The sequence below is a fragment of the Sminthopsis crassicaudata genome, chromosome 6, assembly GCF_048593235.1.
Source record: "Sminthopsis crassicaudata isolate SCR6 chromosome 6, ASM4859323v1, whole genome shotgun sequence".
NCBI classification, from domain to species: Eukaryota; Metazoa; Chordata; class Mammalia; order Dasyuromorphia; family Dasyuridae; genus Sminthopsis; species Sminthopsis crassicaudata.
The window spans coordinates 200,161,023-200,182,503 of record NC_133622.1 but is presented as its reverse complement, the minus strand read 5'-3'; the positions used below and the strand labels follow the sequence as shown (position 1 = coordinate 200,182,503).

Here is a 21,481-nt window from a genome sequence, read left to right as displayed (position 1 = left end):
CTTGGTTAAGAATGGTCAAAAGGTCAAGAAAAATTATCATTTGATTGATAAAATGTTCATTCATAATTTATTTATTATAGCTATATCTCTTGGAATACTTAGTATTATTATTAGTGTAAGCATTAGTTTGGTTCACAAAATAAGAGAAATCTCATGATGAAAGAATCTTTAAAATTGTCTTATCCAATTTAGTTACTGATGTTTTACACTGTCACAATGTGTCCTAGTATTGGAGAATTAGGAATAATTTCAGCTGTGAAAAATTAATTTTTCACTAGATTATTTTTTTTAATGTTTAAGCTAAATTAATAATTGAAATGAACTCTTGTGTTGTTGATTGGAGTCTCATTTTGTTATTTAAATATTTAGAAATCCTTTTTCATGGGCCAAGAATTACTTAAAGGAGTCTTATTTTTGATTATTCTATTAAAAGTAAGAGAACTACTGCTTTATATTTTACCCTCCAAAACTTTCTATTTTTATTTAACTTAAATAAAATTAAAATTTTGAATTTAACCCTAGCCTAGGATTTTTAAAATTACTTTCAGCTAAATACATTAATATTCTAAATAGGTCATATGATGCATCATGTTACATAGGAGATAAAAATAATTAAAGGTTATGAGCTAAAACAAATCTTTAAGTTTTAATTGTATACTCATGATGGTAAGGAAATAACCTGAAAGTTAAAGGGTCAAATTGGATCAGTACAAAAATTTAGACTAGATTTCCAAATAATTGTCTCTCTATATATCCTTTAATCTTCCTTCAAAAGATTCATGACTGTCTTGATATACGTGTTCCAGGACAGATGCAGACTGCATCTCCTGTTGGCTTTTGTTTATACTAGTCAAGAGTTGCTCTGGTTCTTCCTCCTGGTGGCTGTCTACTCTGGTGATGATTTTTTCAGTTTGACCTTGGATCACAGAAGCACACATTCTGTCCCTGGTTACATACTTGAAGTCTCTCTGTCTTGATAAGATCTGTAATAACTTGAAGAACCTCAGGTTCCTTCTTCATTATGATAAAGTGTCCAGTTAGAACTTGAGTAGAAATTTGTTTTAGCTAGCAACCTTTATTATATCTACTGTGTAATATAGTGCATCATATGACTTGTTTAGAATATATCAAGAAATATTTAATTTTTCAATGCCATATTATCAAGTTTTAACTCTAAATTTTAAAATTTAATATATCATAGCTTATAAACCTTCCTGTTGTTTGTACATCATATATTTTTAGTACTGAAGCATTCCTGCAATGTTCTCATCTATCATTCTAGACACTAAATTATATAGTTAGTTCTTGGGGAAAAAAGTCAAATTAGGCTATTATTAAATAGAAAAGGAATTCTGATGTTTGAATGGAAAGTAAAGATACTGTATTAACAACTGAAGTGAAAGAACGTAAGTGAAAATATAACCAGTACAACAGTATTCAATTATTATTATAATGTGAAAGAAAACAACCCTAAAAATGCAAGTGAACTCTAATGTTAACAGGGACCAATCATGGTCCTGAACAAAAGATTGAAACCAATGATACAGGTGGTCAACAGTGTCTCTACTAGGTCTGCATCCCAAAGAGATCATCAGGGAAAAGGACCCACATATGCAAGAACGTTTGTAGCAGCCTTTTTTGTAATGCAGAAGGCTATAGACACAATATGTTATCCAGTGAAGTTTTGTGGAGTTAATTTGACTAGTGGTTTTCATTGCCATAATGAAGGGAGAGGTTGGTAAGAAAGGGAATTTATCCATCAGAAAATTATAATAGTGTACAAGAATAAAATTTACATAAAACCTCTATATTATATACATATTTATTATAGCTAGAATTTTAATTAAAATAAATTTTATTTAAATAAAACTTAAAGAATAAAAGTATTAGTGAAAATATATCTAATGATCTTATGAGGAAAAGTGTTTGAAATGCTTTGGCAATATTATTTGATGAATAAAGATTAAGAATACATAGACTAGCATATCTGGTTTGACCTGGGACCTGAAGATTATTCAGCTTTTTATGTTTTGAACAAGCTATTCTGATAATCAAATTTCTTTTAAAGGAACACTTTCCACTTTAGACTCAGGCATTATCTTAGACTAACCATGTCTAAAACTGAACTCATTATTTTTCTCCCTAAGCCCCTCACCCACTTTTAACTTGCCTATTGTAAAGGGCATTACCATCTTACCAGTCCCTCAGGCACAGTATGTTACCAAGACCTTTAGATTTCACCCTTATAGCATCTCTTGTATATTCTTCCTTCTGTTCTCTGATATCACTGGCATACCTTGGTGCCAGTCTTCATCATCCTATAGCCTGCTTGCCCTAGTCTCTCACTCCATTCAGTCCCTAAATTGAATTTTTCTTCTTGCTAATAATAGCTTTTTATTTTTCAAAATACACGCAAAGATTTCACCCTTGAAAAACCTTGTGTTCCAAGTTTTTCCCCCTCTATTTCCCTTTCCCTTAGACAGCAAGTATAGGTTAAACATATACAATTCTTCTAAACATATTTCCACATTTTTCATGCAGCATAAGAAAAATCAGATCAAAAGGAAAAAAATGAGAAAGAAAAAACAAGCAAGCAAACAACAATAACAAAAGTGAAAATATTATGTTGTGATCCACACTCAGTCCCCACAGTCCTCTCTCTGGGTGCAGATGGCTCTTTCCATCACAAATCTATTTGCCTGAATCATTGTTGAAAAGAACCAAGTCCATCACAGTTGATCATCACATAATCTACTTACTTCCCTTAGCATCACTTCATGTGAGTCTTTCCAGGCTTTTCTGAAATCAGTCTGCTGATCATTTCTTATAGAACAATAATATTCCATAACATTCATATACTATAACTTATTCAGCCATTCTCCAATTGATGGGCATCCACGCAATTTCCAGTTTCTTACCACTACAAAAAGGGCTGCTACAGACATTTTTTCATATTTAGATTCTTTTCCCTTTTTATGCAAATGATATACAAGATAAATAGGAAGTAATTAACCAAGGGAAGACATTGGAATTAAGAGACGTTAGGAGAAGCTTCCTGTGGATGATAGAATTTTAGCTGGAATACCAGGGGAAATAAGTAAGTAGAGTTAAGAGAGAGCACTTCAGGTATGACACACAGCCAAAGAAAATGCCCCTAGCCAAAGAAAATGCCCCTGGACAAGAGATTTTATATATGACTTTTGGGCAATAGGGAGTTACTGGAGTTTACTGCATAACACAGTCAGATCAGTACTTTCAGAAGATCACTTTAACCTCATTTAAAAAATATATACAGAACTGACTCAAATTTATAAGAATACAAGCCATTCCCCAGTTGATAAATGATCAAAGGATATGAACAGTTTTCAGAAGAAATTAAAGGCAATTCTAGTCATGAAAAAGTGCTCTAAATTGAATAGAGAAATGCAAATTAAAACAACTCTGAGGTTGTTTTACACAGATTGGCTAAGATGACAAGAAAAGATAATGATAAATGTTGGAAGGGATATGGGAAAACTGGGACACTAAAACATTGTTCCTGGAGTTGTGAACTGATCTAACCATTCTGGAGAGCAAAAAACATTTTCTTTTCTTTCAGATACAGGCATAGATCATCAAGCCCTTTTGAAACAGTTTGAGCACCTAAATCATCAGAATCCTGACAAGTTTGAACCAAGAGATTTAGATATGCTAATCAAAGCTGTAAGTATGTTGTCCTGAAAGAAATCTTGTCTATCTCATTGTACTGAGATTTTGTTATTTGTTGGGGATCTCAGAGAGGCAGACTCAGGTTTTTTTTTTTTTTTTTTTTTTTTTTTTTTTGGTAATCTCTATGATATCTTACACAGTAATGAAATTTAATGTTTCATAAACACATAATTTCTTTTGTATGGAGTTATCAAAGTAGGTATTCTAATCTGTTGGTTCCTGGATTTGATTCCTTTGTATGACTCTGCTCAGTTTTTTTATAACTTTATCCTAATTTTATATCCTAGTGTTACTTTTCACTTTTTTTTTTTTTTTTTTTTTGCTTTTTGCTGAGGCAATTGGGGTTAAGTGACTTGCCCAGGGTCACACAGCTAGGAAGTGTTAAATGTCTGAGGTCAAATTTGAACCCAGTTCCTCCTGTCTTGAGGACTGGTGCTCTATCCACTGTGCCACCTAGCTGCCCCTCCCAGTGTTACTTTCAGTGGCGTTGCCTAAACTCTACAGTAACTAATTTTTGGTTGTTGATCAAAGTGACAATGTTTAGTACTTAGAAGAAAATATGTAGTGCTTTCTCAAAAAAAGGTGAAGGTGCAATCTTACCGTATTTAAATTAAGCAAAAATTGCAGATCCAGACCAAGAAAAAAACTTTAGACTGAATAATAATGAAATTGAGTCATCAAATAAAATAGCAAATTAGAAAGCATTTTGTAAATTCCAATTACTTTATAAAAACTAGCTATCATGGTGGTAGGAATCATGTTTTAGCCTGACCTTTTTATCTTGATCATCTATCCTAAGCATCTTGGATAGGATTTATTTACATGTATTTTGCCTGTAGTTGAACTTTTTTTAATTGCTTCAAATGATGCCTGGTAATATCTAAAAATAAAATTATAGAATTAGATGATAAAACATGGTGAATTTAACATTATTTTACTATTTTAGTATTATTTAGTGTTACTATTTATCTTACTTTTCGGTAAAATTATTTGAGGATAAATTTTAATCAAGAATTCTAACTGTATTTCTAAACAGTAATCTTTGAGTTTTAAAATATCTTATTTTCTAGGCTACAAATGATTTAGAAAACTATGATAGGACTCGCCATGAAGAATTTAAAAAATATGAAATGATGAAGGAGCACGAAAGGAGAGAATATTTGAAAACATTGAATGAAGAAAAAAGGCATGAAGAAGAATCTAAGTTTGAGGAAATGAAAAAGAAACATGGAAATCATCCAAAAATTAACCACCCAGTAAATATTGTTGCTTTATGAACGTTAGCTAAGTGAAAATCTTTGATCTTTCTTATAAAATAGCCAAGATTTGATGTCAAGAAATAAGAATTACTTGTTAATTAATATTATCAATATTTAAGTGATTTTTACTATTGTGAATCTCTTACAACACCAACATAGTTAAGATTAATTCTAAAATAGTTTAGATAAACTCATGAATTTTTTAAAAAATCAATTTTGTAGGGGAGCAAAGACCAACTAAAAGAGGTATGGGAGGAGGCAGATGGATTGGATCCTAGAGACTTTGACCCGAAGACATTTTTCAAATTACATGGTAAAAAATTAATATCTATTATATCTGTGTATCAGTTTTAAAAATAATAGCTTTTTTCCCAACTATATGCAGAAATACTTTTCAACATTCACCTTTGCAAAACCTTGTTTTTCAAATTTTTCTCCCTTCTCTTTCTCTCCTCCCCTAGAGAGCAAGCAATCCGATATAGATTAAACATATGCAATTCTTCTAAACATATTTCTTTATTCGTCATGCTACACAAGAAAAATCAGATCAAAAGGGAAAAAAAAGGAGAAAGGAAAAAAAACCCAAGCAAACAAACAAAAACAACACTACCCCCATCCCCCCTTTCCCCCCAAAAATGCTGTCCTTTGGTCCACATTCAGTCCCCATAGAGCACTCTCTGGATGCAAATGTCTCTTTTCATTACAAGTCTATTGGAATTGTCTTGAATCACCTCATTGTTGAAAGCCAAGTTCATCACAGCTGATCATCACATAATCTTGTTCTATGTACAATATTTTCTTGGTTCTACTACCTTCTTTGGATATTCTTTTTGCAAAAGTTGAAAACTAAATTATTCTACATCAGAGGTATCTATCAAACATAAACCAAGTTAAAATATGATTATGAAATATTTGATAAAATAAAAATGCAATGAAAGATAGCATTATAGTTTAAAACTAAGTCAATATGAGGCCAATTAGTGGCTCCATTTGTATTTGAATTTGACATCACTACTGCTCTACATATATTTCATCCAGAGCCTTTTACTGAATCTTACTATCACTTGAAATTTTTATGGTTTTCTCTATATAGTAAAATGCAGTCTTTATTGCTGAATTTTGATTACTTCAGCATATTGGAAGTCAGTAACATATATTAAATAATTATGTGATTTAATTCAAGCTGTTTCCTGCTCTATAAATTTAGAATAATTCTTTGAGTTTACCTGGTTATAATTATTTTAAAAATAATGAACATTAAATAATATTTCTACTACCAGAACTTAGAGAAAGCTGTATGGGTGCTCAGTTTTTAAAAAAATTATTTGAAAGATGAATTATTCAGAATTCATTTTGTATAAGTAGACACAGTAGTGTCTGACTCAGACTTATCTGGAGATCTCATTCTTTGTGAAAAAAAAAGATTTGGTGCTGTTGAAAATGAGAAATTTTCTAATTTAGGTTGAATGTCAGAACCTATCTTTTCAAAACTACTACAAAATTACTCTCTTTTTAATGATTTATTTTCTAGTTTATTAAAAACAATTTTGGCTTTGTTACTTTTAAATTTTAGATGTCAACAGTGATGGTTTTTTGGATGAGCAAGAATTAGAAGCCCTGTTTACCAAAGAGGTAAAAATGCACCCTATTGAGTTTATTATTTCTTGTTTCTCTTTTTCCTCCTACTCTTCTCTTTTTTGTGGGCCTTCTCTTTTTAAAAAAATTATGTTTTATTGATACCTTTTGTCTTTACAATAGTCATTTCCTAACTCTCCCCTATGACAAAGAAAAGCAATGAAGAAAAAACATTCAGTGCTATATTCTCTTCTGGTAATTTTCCACCTCTTTGCCATGAGAGAGGTATGTTTTGTTTTCTCTCAGTACCTTCATTTTTTCCCCCCTTTCAATAAATTTACTTTTAGAGGTCCTTTCATTTACTTCATTATAATTATTATTTATATTGTTCTCTTTGTTTTGCTCACTTCAATTTGCATCTACTTTCATACTGATTTTTTTCAACCCTTTTTAGTTAGAAAAAGTGTATGACCCTAAAAATGAAGAGGATGACATGGTAGAAATGGAAGAAGAAAGGCTTAGGATGAGGGAACATGTCATGAATGAGGTATGCTTTAAAAGTTTGCTCTGTATTGTTATGGTTGTGAATATTGAATGAAAATATCTTACTGGAAACAAATTTCTAAGTTCTTGTTATTTGGAACAAATTCTACCATGATGTGACATAATAAATGGATAAGAAACAAACTTCAATCTAGAACTTTTGGTTTTCTATAAATCTAGCCCTGCATGAGCCCAAAAGCAATGCATGGTCCAATAAGAATTGTGTCAGAAATGCTCAGAATGTAGTGGAATTGCTGAAACAAGCTAAGGATAATAAAAATGCTGTCTCTTTAAAAAAAAATGTTATATGACTACACATATATAATCTATGTCAAATTGCTATTCTTAATGGGGCAGTGAGGAAGAGAGAATTTGGAACTCAAATATGGGGGAAATGATATTAAAATTATTTTTATACAGAATTGGGAAAATATTAAAATTTTTTTCTTTTTAAAATTTTTAATGATAGCTTTTGATCTTCAAAATACATGTCAAGATAGTTTCCAACATTTACCCTTACAAAACTTGTCTTCCAAGATTTTTTCCCTCCCTTCCCCCACCCCATCCCCTAGACAGCAAGCAATCCAATATTTGTTAAACACGTACAATTCTTATATACATATTTCCATATTAAATAAGATTTAAAAAAAGAAAATTATGGTAGATACTTTTTTTTTAAGCTTTACTGGGGCCTTTTCAACATTTCATGAACAAACATCTTAGTTTTTCAAAATGGGAATAGAGTAGAGATGGCATGCTAAAGACCCCGGTGCTTTCCTTTTTTTTCCTAGAATATATCATTAAACACATAGTGAACATTGAGGGGAAAAAAAGCAGTGATCACTAATGGCTCTGACTTATCAAGAAAAAGTCAAGGCATATTAACTTTCCTTTTTGATAGGCTTATTAGAGTGGTTGATCAGGAAATGCTGTAGATATGAGAGTTTGAGATTAGATGGTATTTCAGATGGTCAATTCAGAACTGGTTGAATGCCCAGGCTTAAACTAAAAGAGTAGGCATTAATGATTTGATAATTACCTTGGAAAGAAGAATGTTGTCATTAAGTCTCAGTTATTTCATTTAAATTTTATTTTGTTAATAATACAAATCAATATGCTTGTTAAATTCCCACTATCTGTAAAGCTTCCACTGAAATCCTGCTGTAGTGTTCCATTATTTATTTATTTATTCATGAAGAAATATTTATGAAAAAAATCTTGTTCCAGTAAGATGTCAAAAGAATACAACCACTGGAAGCTTTTAGCAGTTTGTAAAGGCTCAGGGTAGGTCAAAGTGGCCAGTTTTATTGGAGGCCAGTCAGATAATATAGAGAGAGGCACTTGTCATCAGAGACTATAAGATGAATTTTTATAGTATTGCAACTTATTTTAATAGTTTACCTGAGGTATGGAGGTGTTGCCATCTGTGAGAGTGAAAAGAATGTTCACTTTGATGAAATCACTGATACCCCATAGAATTTAAAGCCAGAAGGGTTCAGATTATTGAGACTTAACCTCTTGCTTTACAGAGGAGGAAACTGAGACTTCATAGAGCTGAAATTATTTTTCCTCCATCTACCATTAATAAATAACAGAACTAGGATGAGAATGCAGGTCTTCTGAGGCATTTTTTTTTTTCATTCTTTTCCATTAAACCACTAAAGTATCAGAATAAGTGCTTGATACGGAGGATACAAATCAAGTTATGATACCTGCTTGCCCTCAAGGAGCTTATAGTTAATAGATTAAAATGACTTATCCTTTAGTAACTTCTTATATATAGTGGAGTGAGTCATCATGAGATCATGAGGAGAGATTATGAGAAGCCTATGTGAGGGGAAAGAGACAATGCATAGGGAAGGTTTCACGGAGCAGATAGATGACAGTTGAGTTGAACCATGAAGGAAGGAAATAATTTCAGGTAGTACAAAATATATCCATTTTATAGGTAAGATTACTGAGACTCTGAAAAGTGAGTTTCCAGCCTCAGTTCCCTCATCAGTAAAATGGGAATAATACTAGCTAAAATGGGGATAATACCTTATAGATATAATCTGGATTTCAAGCTTGGGCATTTGCATATGTGTACATCATTGTGAGAACTCAAGAAGGGGAAATACTCCTACCTTCATGGGGTCTAGGGTGTCTCATTCTACTATTCCACTGAAAATTTTCTCATTCTGAGAGCCTTTTGTAGTCACAGATTTGAGGTAAGCAATAGAAATGCTTTCAAGCAACTCATGAAACTACTTTTCATAGTATTTCTTTGTTGTAAATTCAAACAGCAAGCATTGATTAAGTACCTTCCATGTGCCAGACACTGGCCTTCTAGGTGCTAGAAACACAAAAAATGAAGCGAATCTATATTCTTTGGGGGTAGAGATGCCATATATATCCATAATTATATACAGAACATTAACAGTCATCACTGTACTCAGTTAAATACAGATTAAACTTTAGGTGCCAAATAGTAGTGACTGTAGAGTCATATACATCACCTTAATACAGATATGTAAAAGGGTATAGGAATTTGGAATTATTTTGCAATGAGGACTGTAAAAGAAAAGTATAAAGACAAGGAGAAGTACTCAACTTTAAATTTGGTTTTGCTTAGGGCTTTTAAAGAAACCTTTGAGCTCAAATATATTCAATAGCATTCTAAGCTCCATTGTGAAGGAGTAAAAAATGTTCTACTGCTGATATAGAAGAGATGAATTTTTCTCAATTTGTACCTATCTTATCCTGAGATCATACTATTGTATTCAGTACTTCTTAACAGAAGAGAGTTTCTGTTGTCTAAGTGGTGGAAGGAAAAGTTAATATTACATTTGTTTTCTTTTAATTAGGTTGATGTTAACAGGGACCGGTTAGTGACTTTGGAAGAATTTCTAAAAGCTACTGAGAAAAAAGAATTCTTGGAGCCAGATAGCTGGGAGGTAATAATATTTGTTTGTTTGTTTTTTAGATTTGTAAAATTTTCTTATGGGAGATGTCACCCATCCAAAATTATTCCAAAGCACATTTCATAGAGATAAAACCAATGCAACATTTCCCTGCAATGGTACCAGAAACCAGGCTTTTGAGGGGAAGAATGTTTTGGAGCAATGATCTAAGGGGAAGATTTTGCTTTTGAGCTTTGTAAAATGACACAATTCTTATACATGCAATTTAGGTGAACTTACTCCCAAAAGTGAAAAGGAAACCAAGACAATAAAGTCTCCATGTTCACACACACATACATCCACTATATCTGCTGTATATTATCCATTAGGATGGAAATTCCTAGCAAGCAAGAACTGGTTTTTCCATTCGCTTTGTATATAGTAGTATTTACTGTGCACTTCAAATTTGTTTGATTTGACTGATTTCGATGTTGCATTTTCTGAAAAGGAGGTTGCAAGCGCCTATAAGTTCAAGCTTTTTGGTTTTGGTGAGGAAGAGAGTTCTCTATGAGCTAGAATGACTTGATTCTAAAGTTCTTTCTGGCTCTGATTCTAATGATACTATGACCCTGAGTAGATTTCATGCAAACAGAAGGTGACATCTGTTTTAAATGGACTTATAAGATGTTTTCTTCACTTTAAGACATCTACTGTTCCTTATTGTCTTTGGGTATTGTATTTAGATACTTAATGATTGTTTTATAGAAGACCAATTTTTTGGCGAACTGGAAGAATTCCTACACATACATTATGTACTCCATGGGAAGTATTATTCCCTCCATCAGCATACATAAATTTAAAGATGCTGGACTATACCGACATAAACAGAATGCCATTTTCTAAACATAACAGCCACAATAACTTGCATTGAGGTAGTCCTTTAAGGCTCACAAAACTCTTTACAAATGTTATTTTATTCTCATATCAATCCTGGGAGATAGGTACTATTATTTCCATTTTAAAGATGAGCATGCTGAGATAAACAGAGCTGCCCAGGATCACATAGCTTGTCAGTGGCTAAACTCAGGCTCCTAGCTCCATGTCTGGTGCTCTACTATAACAATTAGCTGCCTCTAATCTCGCATAAAAGTATGTCTTTCTCAATTTGGAAATTTTGGATAGTATTTAAGAGGTTGATTGTTTAACCTTAGAGGCTTTTATCTGTTATTTGAAACATAAGGAAAAAAGTGTGAGGGAAGATCACAGAGAAATAATATCGTCTTCTAGTGCCCTCTAGTGAGCTTCAGGATGTCATGAGAAGAGTTGCTATTATTCACGGGCAGGACCTGTGATTTCATTAGTAGGATTTCCTAGTTTGGAAACTCCCTATTGATTTCCTAGTATACTTTATCAACTCACCTGGAATTGTTGGTCTTGGAGTCCTTCAGGCCACTGAGCAGTTCAATGATTTGGCTGAGCTCATAGAGCTGGTATGTAGGTGTTTGTGGTAAGACTGAAACTAAAGCTTCCTTTACTCCAAAGCTGATTCTCAATCCACTGTCATTACTTCTCAAAAACCAATTAGAATGATCAAATCATAAAGTTTTAAAATCTAGAAGTGACCTTAAATTATTATTATCTTTAAAATTTTTTCTGTCATTATTTAACAAATATTTCTTTTTTTCTTCTTATTTTTTATTATTAATTTTATAATTATAATATTTTTTTGACAGTGCATATGCATAGGTAAATTTTTTTTACAGCATTATCCCTTGTACTCCCTTCTGTTCCGAATTTTCCCCTCTTTCCCTACACCCCATCCCCTAGATGGCAGGCATTCCCATACATATTAAAAATGAATTTAACATATTTCAATATATAAAGAACAGAAAATAACATTGTATCTAAAACCATGACCTTTGGTTATATAGTTTTTAAAAGTTCGTATTAACAATATGCAATAATAAACCTACTCTGCTTATCTATGTCCCTTCTGAAATTCTTTCCCTATTAAGAATTTCTTAATATTTTATTAAGACTCTTTCCTTCCCCCTTCATTTTCCTTCTCTTCTTTCCCTCCATTATTTCTCCTTCCCTACCCTTTTTTCCTTCCTTCTGTTCTTTCTTCCTTCTCCCAGCACAAAAGGAAGCTCTCCTTGTAACAAGTAATAGTCAAGAAAAAGTAGTTAACTACTACTTTTGCTACATTTGGAACAGGAAGCACTCTGCAGCTACAGTCTTGTGACTGACTTGCTTGAAGGCTTCCTTCTGTGATAGAAGTTGATACATGAGAAGCATAGTGCTCCTCCCTTCTGGTTCTTTGCTTTAATGTTTTTGCCCTTTCCACAAGAAAACTCAGGCCTTTCCTTGTCCTGATTTTTTTTTTTTTCCCCTTAATAGACATTGGATCAGCAGCAGCTTTTCACAGAAGAAGAGCTGAAAGAATTTGAAAGCCATATCTTCGAACAAGAGCACAAGCTCAAGCAGAAGGCAGAAGATCTCCAGAAGCAAAAAGAAGAACTTCAGCTTCAGCACAACCAGCTCCAGGCCCAGAAACAGGAATTCCAGCAGGTCAGCCCTGGAGATCCATCCCCTACCTGCTATTCAGCCGCTCACTGTAAAACTTTTGATTAAACTAATCATCCAGATGAGACAGGAGTTGAATGTCTCCCCAATTAGAATCTCTCTCAGCTTACTCAGCATTTAGCTTTCACTTTTTTCATTTGCCAGGTGGTACAGCAGATGGAACAAAAGAGATTACAACAAGGAATACCTCCAGCAGGGCCAGGTGGAGAATTAAAATATCAGCCACGTAAGTTGCTGGGGGTTTTTTTTGCCTTGAAGAAAAACAACAAGCTACTAATAGTACTAAATGAAACATTGATCATTGAAATGTAATTTTTTTTTTAATAGTTTTTATTTACCAGATATATGCATGGGTAATTTTACAGCATTGACAATTGCCAAATCTTTTGTTTTAATTGAAATGTAATTTCAAAGAATAAGGTGTATGCTTTTTTTCTACTCAGTTACAAAAATGTAAAAGAAACTTTATTCACCAAAATACATTTTACAGATTTTCTTTGAATGGCAATGTAATTTGCATTGACATGCTTAACTAAAAATCTTCAGTCCTGTCCAATTAGACATACTATTGTGTGCAAGGAGGTATGGTTAGTAAGCTAAAAATGAGGCAGTTCCTCATATCCTGGAGCTTGTGTTCTATTGGGGGAAGGAAGAAGGGAAGAATGTACTAAGACCAAAATAAAATTTGAGAGGAGGAGGAAGTATCAATAACAGTGGAGATAAGAAAAGTCTTCACTGAGAAGGTGCAATCTCAAATGAGCTTTGAACGAATATAAGGATTTAGAGAGGAGGTGAAGGAGGATGTAAGCATTTCAATTTCTGTTTATTAATTTTTCCTATTTTTACTTCCTTAAAAGCGTTCTCTCTCTCTCTCTCTCTCTCTCTCTCTCTCTCTCTCTCTCTCTCTCTCTCTCTCTGTCTCTCTCTGTCTCTCTCTGTCTCTCTGTCTCTCTCTGTCTCTCTCTGTCTCTCTCTGTCTGTCTCTGTCTGTCTGTCTCTCTGGTCTCTCTCTCTGACTCTCTCTCTCTCTCTGTCTCTCTCTCTGTCTCTCTGTCTCTCTGACTCTCTCTCTCTCTCTCTCTCACACACACACACACAGTAGAAATGATCATCTTTGGCAACTGATTAGATAAGGGGAGTGAATAAGGTTGAGGGTCCAAAAGTGGCAACAAGGTTGTGAACCTGATGGCCTTCATAGTAATAAGGAAGGGGTGGTGAAGGTACAGATTTGAGAAGAAAACAATGAGATTGCATTTGTCTGTCCCATGCAGTTTCCTCTGCTTAAGTGAATTAGGCGGGTTGCCAGTTTCCTGAAATTCCATTGTACGGGTGGGCCATGGAGGACCTACTGGAATTGTGGGGTGACTTAAGAGGGAGAATGTACATATGTTAAGGAATAGATCTTTCCCCTGCACCAGCACAGCATTTCCTGCAGATACCTGGCTATCAGTTAGGTTATTACTGCCCTGAGATACCAAGGCCTGATTCAGAAAGAGATTAGAGAGCTTATATAGTGGAAGGAATGGGAGAGTAGGGAGGATAAAAGTAAATATAGTTGTAAGAATTGGATGTCAGAAGGGCAGAGATTGTCATTTACCTTTTCCTTTTTTTTTTTTTTAATTCCTAGCATTTTGCACAATTCTTGGCACAGTTTATTGACTAATCTATTGTGAGTGGTGAGTGAGGATAGTAATTGAGGAAGTAAGAATGACCTGGATGAAGTTCTAGCAAAGGAATCCACTTTTGGATTGAATCAGTAGAGATTGAACCAATATAGAGCAGTCTAGAGCAGTATCTAGACTTTCTTTCTTTCTTTTTTCCCCCCTGAGGCTGGGGTTAAGTGACTTGCCCAGGGTCACACAGCTAGGAAGTCTTAAGTGTCTGAGATCAGATTTGAACTCGGGTCCTCCTGAATTCAAGGCTGGTGCTCTATCCACTGCGCCACCTAGTTGCCCCTAGACTTTCTAGAGAGGACAGAATACCTAGGTTTAATTTCTTTTTTTTTTTCTTTTCTTTTTTTTAATAGCTTTTTATTGACAGGACATATGCATGGGTAATTTTTCAGCATTGACCCTTGCAAATACTTGTTCCAACTTTTCCCTTTCTTCCCTTCATCCCTTCCCCTAGATGGCAAGCAGTCTCATAGATGTTAAATATGTTGAAGTATCAAAGATTTAATTTCTGAGAAAGGAATTTGGGGGCTCCATCATAGTAGTATGATAGTAATATTTACTGTATACTTCAAATTTATGTTTGATTTGACTGATTTGGAGGTTGTATTTTCTGAAAACTTGTTGCAATGACGTGTTGATCTTTCTGTTTTACAGCTGGGCAGCAACAAGAGGAGAAATCAGAAAAACATTCTCTAGGCAGTGACCACCTTCAGCCTTTGCCACCACAGCACGTTTCTCCTCTTCAGGAAGGAGCAGCCATGGCTGAACATGTCCAGATTCACCCTTAATCACCTGGTGCCTCAACTTTATACTTTTCTTGTTCATTTTTGTTTGTTTATAAAGGGAGACTAAAGTGGAGTAAGAAATTAAATTTAAAAGTCCTATTTCTTGCCCTTACCTGTAGCATCAAAAAAAAAAAGTAATTTTGTTTCTAGCAACATTTTAAGGCAATTTTTATTTTCTCTGTAAAAATGTAAAGGGAGAAAAGGTTATACTGAAAACCTAGTTCCCTTTTTTGACTCCCTTAAGACAAATCTTATTGTCTGGGGGATAAGATCCCATTAGATAATAAAATACACTAGTTAGCTGTGAATAATAATTTGTTCTCAGGAGAATCCCAGAACTAACCTAGAGCATATATGTATAACTCCAACAAAAGATGATCGAGAACTTGGATCCATTTCAAGCACTGCCAACCTGCTTGTTGTTTCTAAGACCAAAAAAGTATCCCTCAAAACAAAACTTTGGAACTTCAGCTTTGATTTTTTTAAATTGCCTTGAAGAATTATGCAGAACAGTAATGATCATGTTTACAGATCCCTCAGATTCTCACTATGTAAAAACTTTGGCATAAATATTTTTAACTTTGGTTATAATGAAGGTAACATTGTACCAGTTGTGGGGCAACAATTTACAATATTGTTTTTCTTGCGTAATCGCCTTTCTTCTTAAGAGTCCCAGAAACTGCATGCTATTTAAATCGTTTTTATTGAAAAAAGATATTACAAGAAATAACATTGGAGTTTGCTGTGCAAATTTGCCTACCTCCTTTCATTTCTGCATTCATATGGTATATTTCCTTAAATTTTCTGTATTTAAAATTATAAATTTCAATGTTAATAGTAGATAGTTGCTGTTTCTTTTCTTTCTTTATAGTATAATTTGACTCTTTACTGGATGATTTTTTTTTGTTTTGTTTTGAAAAAAGTAATTTATTTTCTTCATTCCGATGAGTGGGTCACACAATAAATCATAGAAACAATCAATAATTTCATCAAAAAGAGTGACAGTAATGAGACAAAACACCAAATTTATGGGATGCATCCAAAGCAGTATTAAGGAAAAATTTTATCTCTCTAAGTGCTTACATGGATAAAATAGAGAAAAAGCAGATCGATGACTTGAATGTGCAATGTAAAAAGGTAGAAAAATATTAAGTTGAAAATCCTCAATAAAAGACCAAATTAGAAATTCTGAAAATCAAAAATTAATAAAATTGAAAGTAAGAAAACTATTCAATGAATAAATTTAAAAACTGGTTTTGTGTGGTTAATTTGATTTAGAATAAGAGAGAAGAAAAACAGTTTACTAGTATCAAAAATGAAAAGGGTGAATTCACCATCAGTGATGAGGAAATTCATTAGTAGCTATTTTGCCAACTGTATGCCAATAAATCTAAATGAAATGGATGAATATGTTTACAAAAAATATAAATTGTCCACATTATCAAAAGAGGAAATAAAAATTTTAAATAACCTCATTTTAAAAATAGAAATTGGACAAACCATTAATAAAATCCCTAAGAAAGAACCTCCAGAGCCAGATGGATTTACAAATGAATTCTACCAAACATTTGAAGAACAACTAATTTTAATACTATATAAACTATTTGGAAATACAGATGAAGTTGTAATCCTATCAGATTTCTTTATAACATAGATATATTGCTAATATCTATACCAGGAAGAGCCAGAACAAAGAAAGACAAATATACACTAATTTCCCTTATGAATATTGGTACGAAAATTTTAAATAATAAATCAGCCAAGAGATTACAGCTATTTATCACTGGGATAATACACTATGACCAGGTGAGATTTATACAAGGAATACAGGAACAGTTTAATAGCAGGAAAACTGTCAGCATAATTGACCACATTAATAAAATCAACAGAAATCATATGATTATCTCAATAGATGCAAAAAAAGCTTTTGAGAAAATACAGCACCCATTCCTATTAAAAAACAGGGAGCATAGAGCTAGAGAGCATAGGAATAAATGGAGCTTTCTTTAAAATGATAAGTAGTATCTATAACTAGAACCATCCCCAATAAGATCTGGCGTGAAGTGAGGATGCTTCTTATCATCACTATTATTCAATATTATGTTAGAAATTTTAATTTTAGCAATAAGAGAAGAAAAAGAAACTTGAATGAATTAGCTTTGTTTTCTCACTTCCTATTCTATCATTGTAAATAATATGATGGTATACTTGAAGAATCCTAGAGAATCAACTAAAAAGTATTTGAAATAACAACTTTAGCAAAGTTTCAGGACATAAAAGAAACCTACATAAATGATGTGTAGTTCTATATGTTACCAACAAACCCAGCCGCAAGCAAGAGAGAGAAATCCCATTTCAAATAACAGTAGACAATATAGAATAAATTTTGGAAAGAAATTTTGGAGTCTCCATACCAAGGTAAACTAAGGAACTATATGAACACAGTTAAAAAGCTGTTCATATAAAGTCAGATGTAAACAACTAGAAAAATCTCATTTGCTCATGGGTAGGCTAATATAATAAAAATGACAATCTTACCTAAATTTTTAAATTTAAATAATTTACTTATTCAGTGCCATACCAATTACACTACCAAAAATATATTAGATCTAGAAAAATAAAAGAATTCATCTGGAAGAACAAAAGGTCAAGAATATCAAGGGCATTAGAGGAAAAAAATACAAAAGAAGGTGACCTGGCCATACCAGATGTAAAACTGTATTATAAAGCAGAAATCATCAAAACTATTTGGTGCTGGCTATGAAATAGAGCAGTAGATCAATGAGATAGATTACATACATAAGACACCATCTGATTATAGTAATCTTTCTGATAAACCCAAAGACTTCAGCTTCTGGGATAGGACTTACTATTTTGGAAAAAAACAAAACAAAACAACAAAACTGTTTGGAAAACTGAAAAATGATATAGCAGAAACTAGGAATAGACCAACCTCTTGATACCATATATGAAGATAAGGTCAAAATGGGTATATGGTTTAGACATAAAGATGATACAATAAGCAAATTAGTCATAGTTTACTTGTTTGCTTCCCTTCTGCATAGATATGACAAGAGATAGAGAACATTAGGGAATATAAAATGGTTAATTTTGATTACATTAAATTTAAAAAGTTTTACACAAACAAAATCCACGCAATCAAGATTAGAAAGAAAGCAGAAAGATGGGAAACAGTTTTTATAGCAGGTTTTTCTGATAAAGGCCTTATTCAAATATGCAGACTTGAGTCAAATTTTTAAGAATAGAAGTCATTCACCAGTTGATAAATAGTAAAAGGATATGAACAAACAGTTTTCAGATGAAGAAATTAAAGCTATAATCATAGGAAAAACTCTTAAGTCATTATTGATTAAAGAAATACAAATATGATGTTAAAACCTATCAGATTGACTTAAGAATACAGGAAAAGAATGATAAATATAAGAAGGGATGTGAGAAAATTGGGACACTAGTACATTGACAGTGGAATTGTGAACTGATCAGCCATTCTGGAGAGCAATTTGGAATTTGGCACAAAGGGCAATAAAACTGTTTATGTCTTTTGTCCAGCAATGTCGCTACTAAGTCTGTATTTCAAAGATACAAAAAAGGGGAAAAGATCTATATAAACAAAAATATTTATACTGCCTCTTTATGTGGTGGCAAAGAATGGAAATTGAGGGGATGCCCATCAATTGAGGAATGACTGAACAAGTTGCGATATATGAATGTAATGGAATTCTATTGTGCTATAAGAAATGATGCATTGGAAGATTTTAGAAAAACCTGGAAAGAGATGAATTGATGCTAAGTGAAGTGAGCAGAACCAGGAGACCATTATACATTGTGTGATGATCAGTTATGATAGACTTAGCTCCTCTCAGCAATAAAATAATCTGAGACAACTCCCATGATGCACAATGCTATCTATATTCAGAGAAAGAACTATGGAATCTGAATGCAGATCAAAGCATATTATTTTCACTTTTTTTTTTTCTTTCATGGCTTTTCTCTTTTCCATTTTCTTCTTTTACAATAGGACTAATGTTACAAAGGATTGTTACGAAAATATGTTTACCTGATTACACATATATAATCTATATTAGATTGCTTGTTATCTTGGGGAGAAGGATTGAGAGGGAAGAAGGGAGAAAAAAATTAAAGGTCTTAGAAAAAAGAACATTGAAAACTATATATAAGTGGAAAAAATAAAAGAATAATTTTTTTTAAAAGAGGCGAGAGAGTAAGACATTTTTCTCTCTTTCACCTGTCTCTAATTTAGCAATCCATTGATTCAAAACCATAATCTCACTTTGATTTTCTTGAGACTTCCTTAATTTTTCTCTCTTCTCTCCCTACCCCACTTTCATTTAAAAGCAGATATTTTTCAAAGAAATCTGTAAATGTAGACTCCTTACTTAGGTCAGAAGTCAACCCTGAATCACTGTTCACCTTGAAGAGAAGCTTGATTTAGTAGCTGGAACCTGAGAACATGGAGCATTAGGATCTAGTCTAACTCATGTCTGTGATCTTGGTCAAGTGATTTCTGCCTCATGTCCTTAACTTCTCTTGAAAATGATGTTTGCTAATTTAGCTGGCAATTGTAAGGATCTGAAGAGTCTATTAAATAACATCTGAAAAATACTCTGAACTCTTTGAAAAAAAGAATACAGTCAGAGTCAAGGCTGAATTATATACACTAAATATTCAGTCCCAGAATGAATATCTTGCCATTTAGTTACACTTAGGAAAGGGTCCCAGACATTGGCAATCAGGAAATCACCACCACCATCATGACAAAATAGTACTCATATGATGATTTAAGATTTTGGAAGTGATTTTAAAATATCTCATAATAAACTGGAAAGATAAGTGCTATTTTTATCTTTTTATAGATGAAGAAATCAAAGCACAAGTTAATGGCTTCTCTATGTACTTGACAAATGAGAGAAAAAAAATATGCTTCTGTGAAACAGCCTTCATAAATCAGCTTGTTCAAATTCTGTTTTTTTTTTTTGTTGGTCTTCAACTTTAATCATCTTTTAATCAATCTGAGTTAGTTGTCCATGCCATTTTATTATATTAGTAGTTCCTTGATTTTCTTGTGATTCTCAAACTCTCCCCTCCCCCTACTGCAGTTTTTAATGTTAGAGTAATAAATAACTGAATTTCTAAATAGTAGATTTCTAAAGTAGTAGATTATTTGTTATTATCCTGTAATTTTTTTATGACTATCTGCTATTCTTCATAGCTTAAGAATCATTTTGTTGTATTTTTGATTTCTTTTTGTTAAACATGAATTTTATTAATTGTACGCTTAATGTTAAAGGAAAAAACATCAAATCTTATGAAACTCCTTTCTTTGGCTTGGATTTTCCTAGATGAATTATATGTCTATTTCTTTTGTGGATTTCTTTCTCTCTTAGATTGACTGAACTTTGTTTTCATTGACATTTGTGGTGTTTGAGAGGTGAAGTTGCACTTGGGAAAAGGCAAAATCCTTTCCTGCTGGGCCTTTTGCATTTCTGCACTTTGTCATAAGGAAGACTTGTCATCCTGTAGAAAAATTTCTGACTTCCTGGGGAAAGCTGATGGGGAAAAGGTGCGAATTTATAGGATCAATACTTGCACTGCAGTATAGTAAGTCCCTGATGAGAAGATGTTTCTTATCTCAATTCCTTGATGGTTTTTTACTCCATTAAAAATAATATTTATGAAAACAAGTCAGATTTTCTCACTATTGGTGTATGAAAATAAATATTTCCCTCTTCTTTAATTGTGATAAGGTACTACTACAAGTCTTTTTATATAAAGCCATGCCCATGCATTGTCAAGGTAAACCCATTCCACTTTTTTTTTTGTTTTCATTGTTGCTATTTTAAAAAGATTTAATTTACAATGCAATAAAGTTCATTCCCCTTTGTGGTTCCTTTCTGTTTTTCTGGTTTTCAGACTGTGTTTATTGTGTGTCCTACCAGTTTTTCCAGAATACCTTGAGAAAAACAGGAAGTTTTTAACCTCACTTTTAGTTGTTAGATCTGGCTGGAATAAAATGTCACCACCAACAACCTTAAAACAGTAGCTATTGGACTTATCATACATGAAGTTTATTCCTTCACAGTGCTAAAGCTGATCTTTTTTTTCCCCCTGGGAGTCCATCCTACAGTCATCCTAATTAAGTGTTAAAAAAAACTTTAAAAAATAGGCTTCTATTCCAAGAGACTTGTGTATACATGCTAAATTAAAAAAAAATTATAGCTTTTTATTTGCAAAATATTTATGGGTAATTTTTCAACATTGACCCTTTCAAAAACTGATGTTAGGATTACTAGGTGAGGACTCAGGTTGTCTGGGCAATTCTTTGGCTCATAATTCACACCTTTGGTTCAGGCCTTTGAAGGGAGTTTACACCTTTGGACTTCTGGGGAGGAGTTTACATGTTTAAAGGAAGTATTTTTCTACAAGCCCCT

The 21,481-nt window shown here is 32.9% G+C and overlaps 1 protein-coding gene across 2 annotated transcripts in view; it reads left to right on the top strand.

Annotated features, from left to right (window-relative positions):
• NUCB2 (nucleobindin 2) overlaps positions 1-20,950 on the top strand; it is a 39,749-nt gene extending 18,799 nt beyond the window's left edge. Inside the window, exons 5-14 of one of the 2 annotated variants that reach the window (XM_074272392.1) lie at positions 3,599-3,702; positions 4,779-4,964; positions 5,190-5,280; positions 6,541-6,599; positions 6,997-7,089; positions 9,932-10,021; positions 12,368-12,538; positions 12,698-12,779; positions 14,881-15,021; positions 20,438-20,950. In XM_074272392.1, coding sequence (XP_074128493.1) covers positions 3,599-3,702; positions 4,779-4,964; positions 5,190-5,280; positions 6,541-6,599; positions 6,997-7,089; positions 9,932-10,021; positions 12,368-12,538; positions 12,698-12,779; positions 14,881-15,014 — 1,010 coding nt within the window. In that variant the 3' untranslated portion in view covers positions 15,015-15,021; positions 20,438-20,950. Of the gene's footprint in view, positions 1-3,598; positions 3,703-4,778; positions 4,965-5,189; positions 5,281-6,540; positions 6,600-6,996; positions 7,090-9,931; positions 10,022-12,367; positions 12,539-12,697; positions 12,780-14,880; positions 16,262-20,437 lie in introns of those variants that run through there. The other variant, XM_074272391.1, reaches the window with a different exon arrangement.
• The last annotated feature ends 531 nt before the right edge of the window (positions 20,951-21,481 follow it).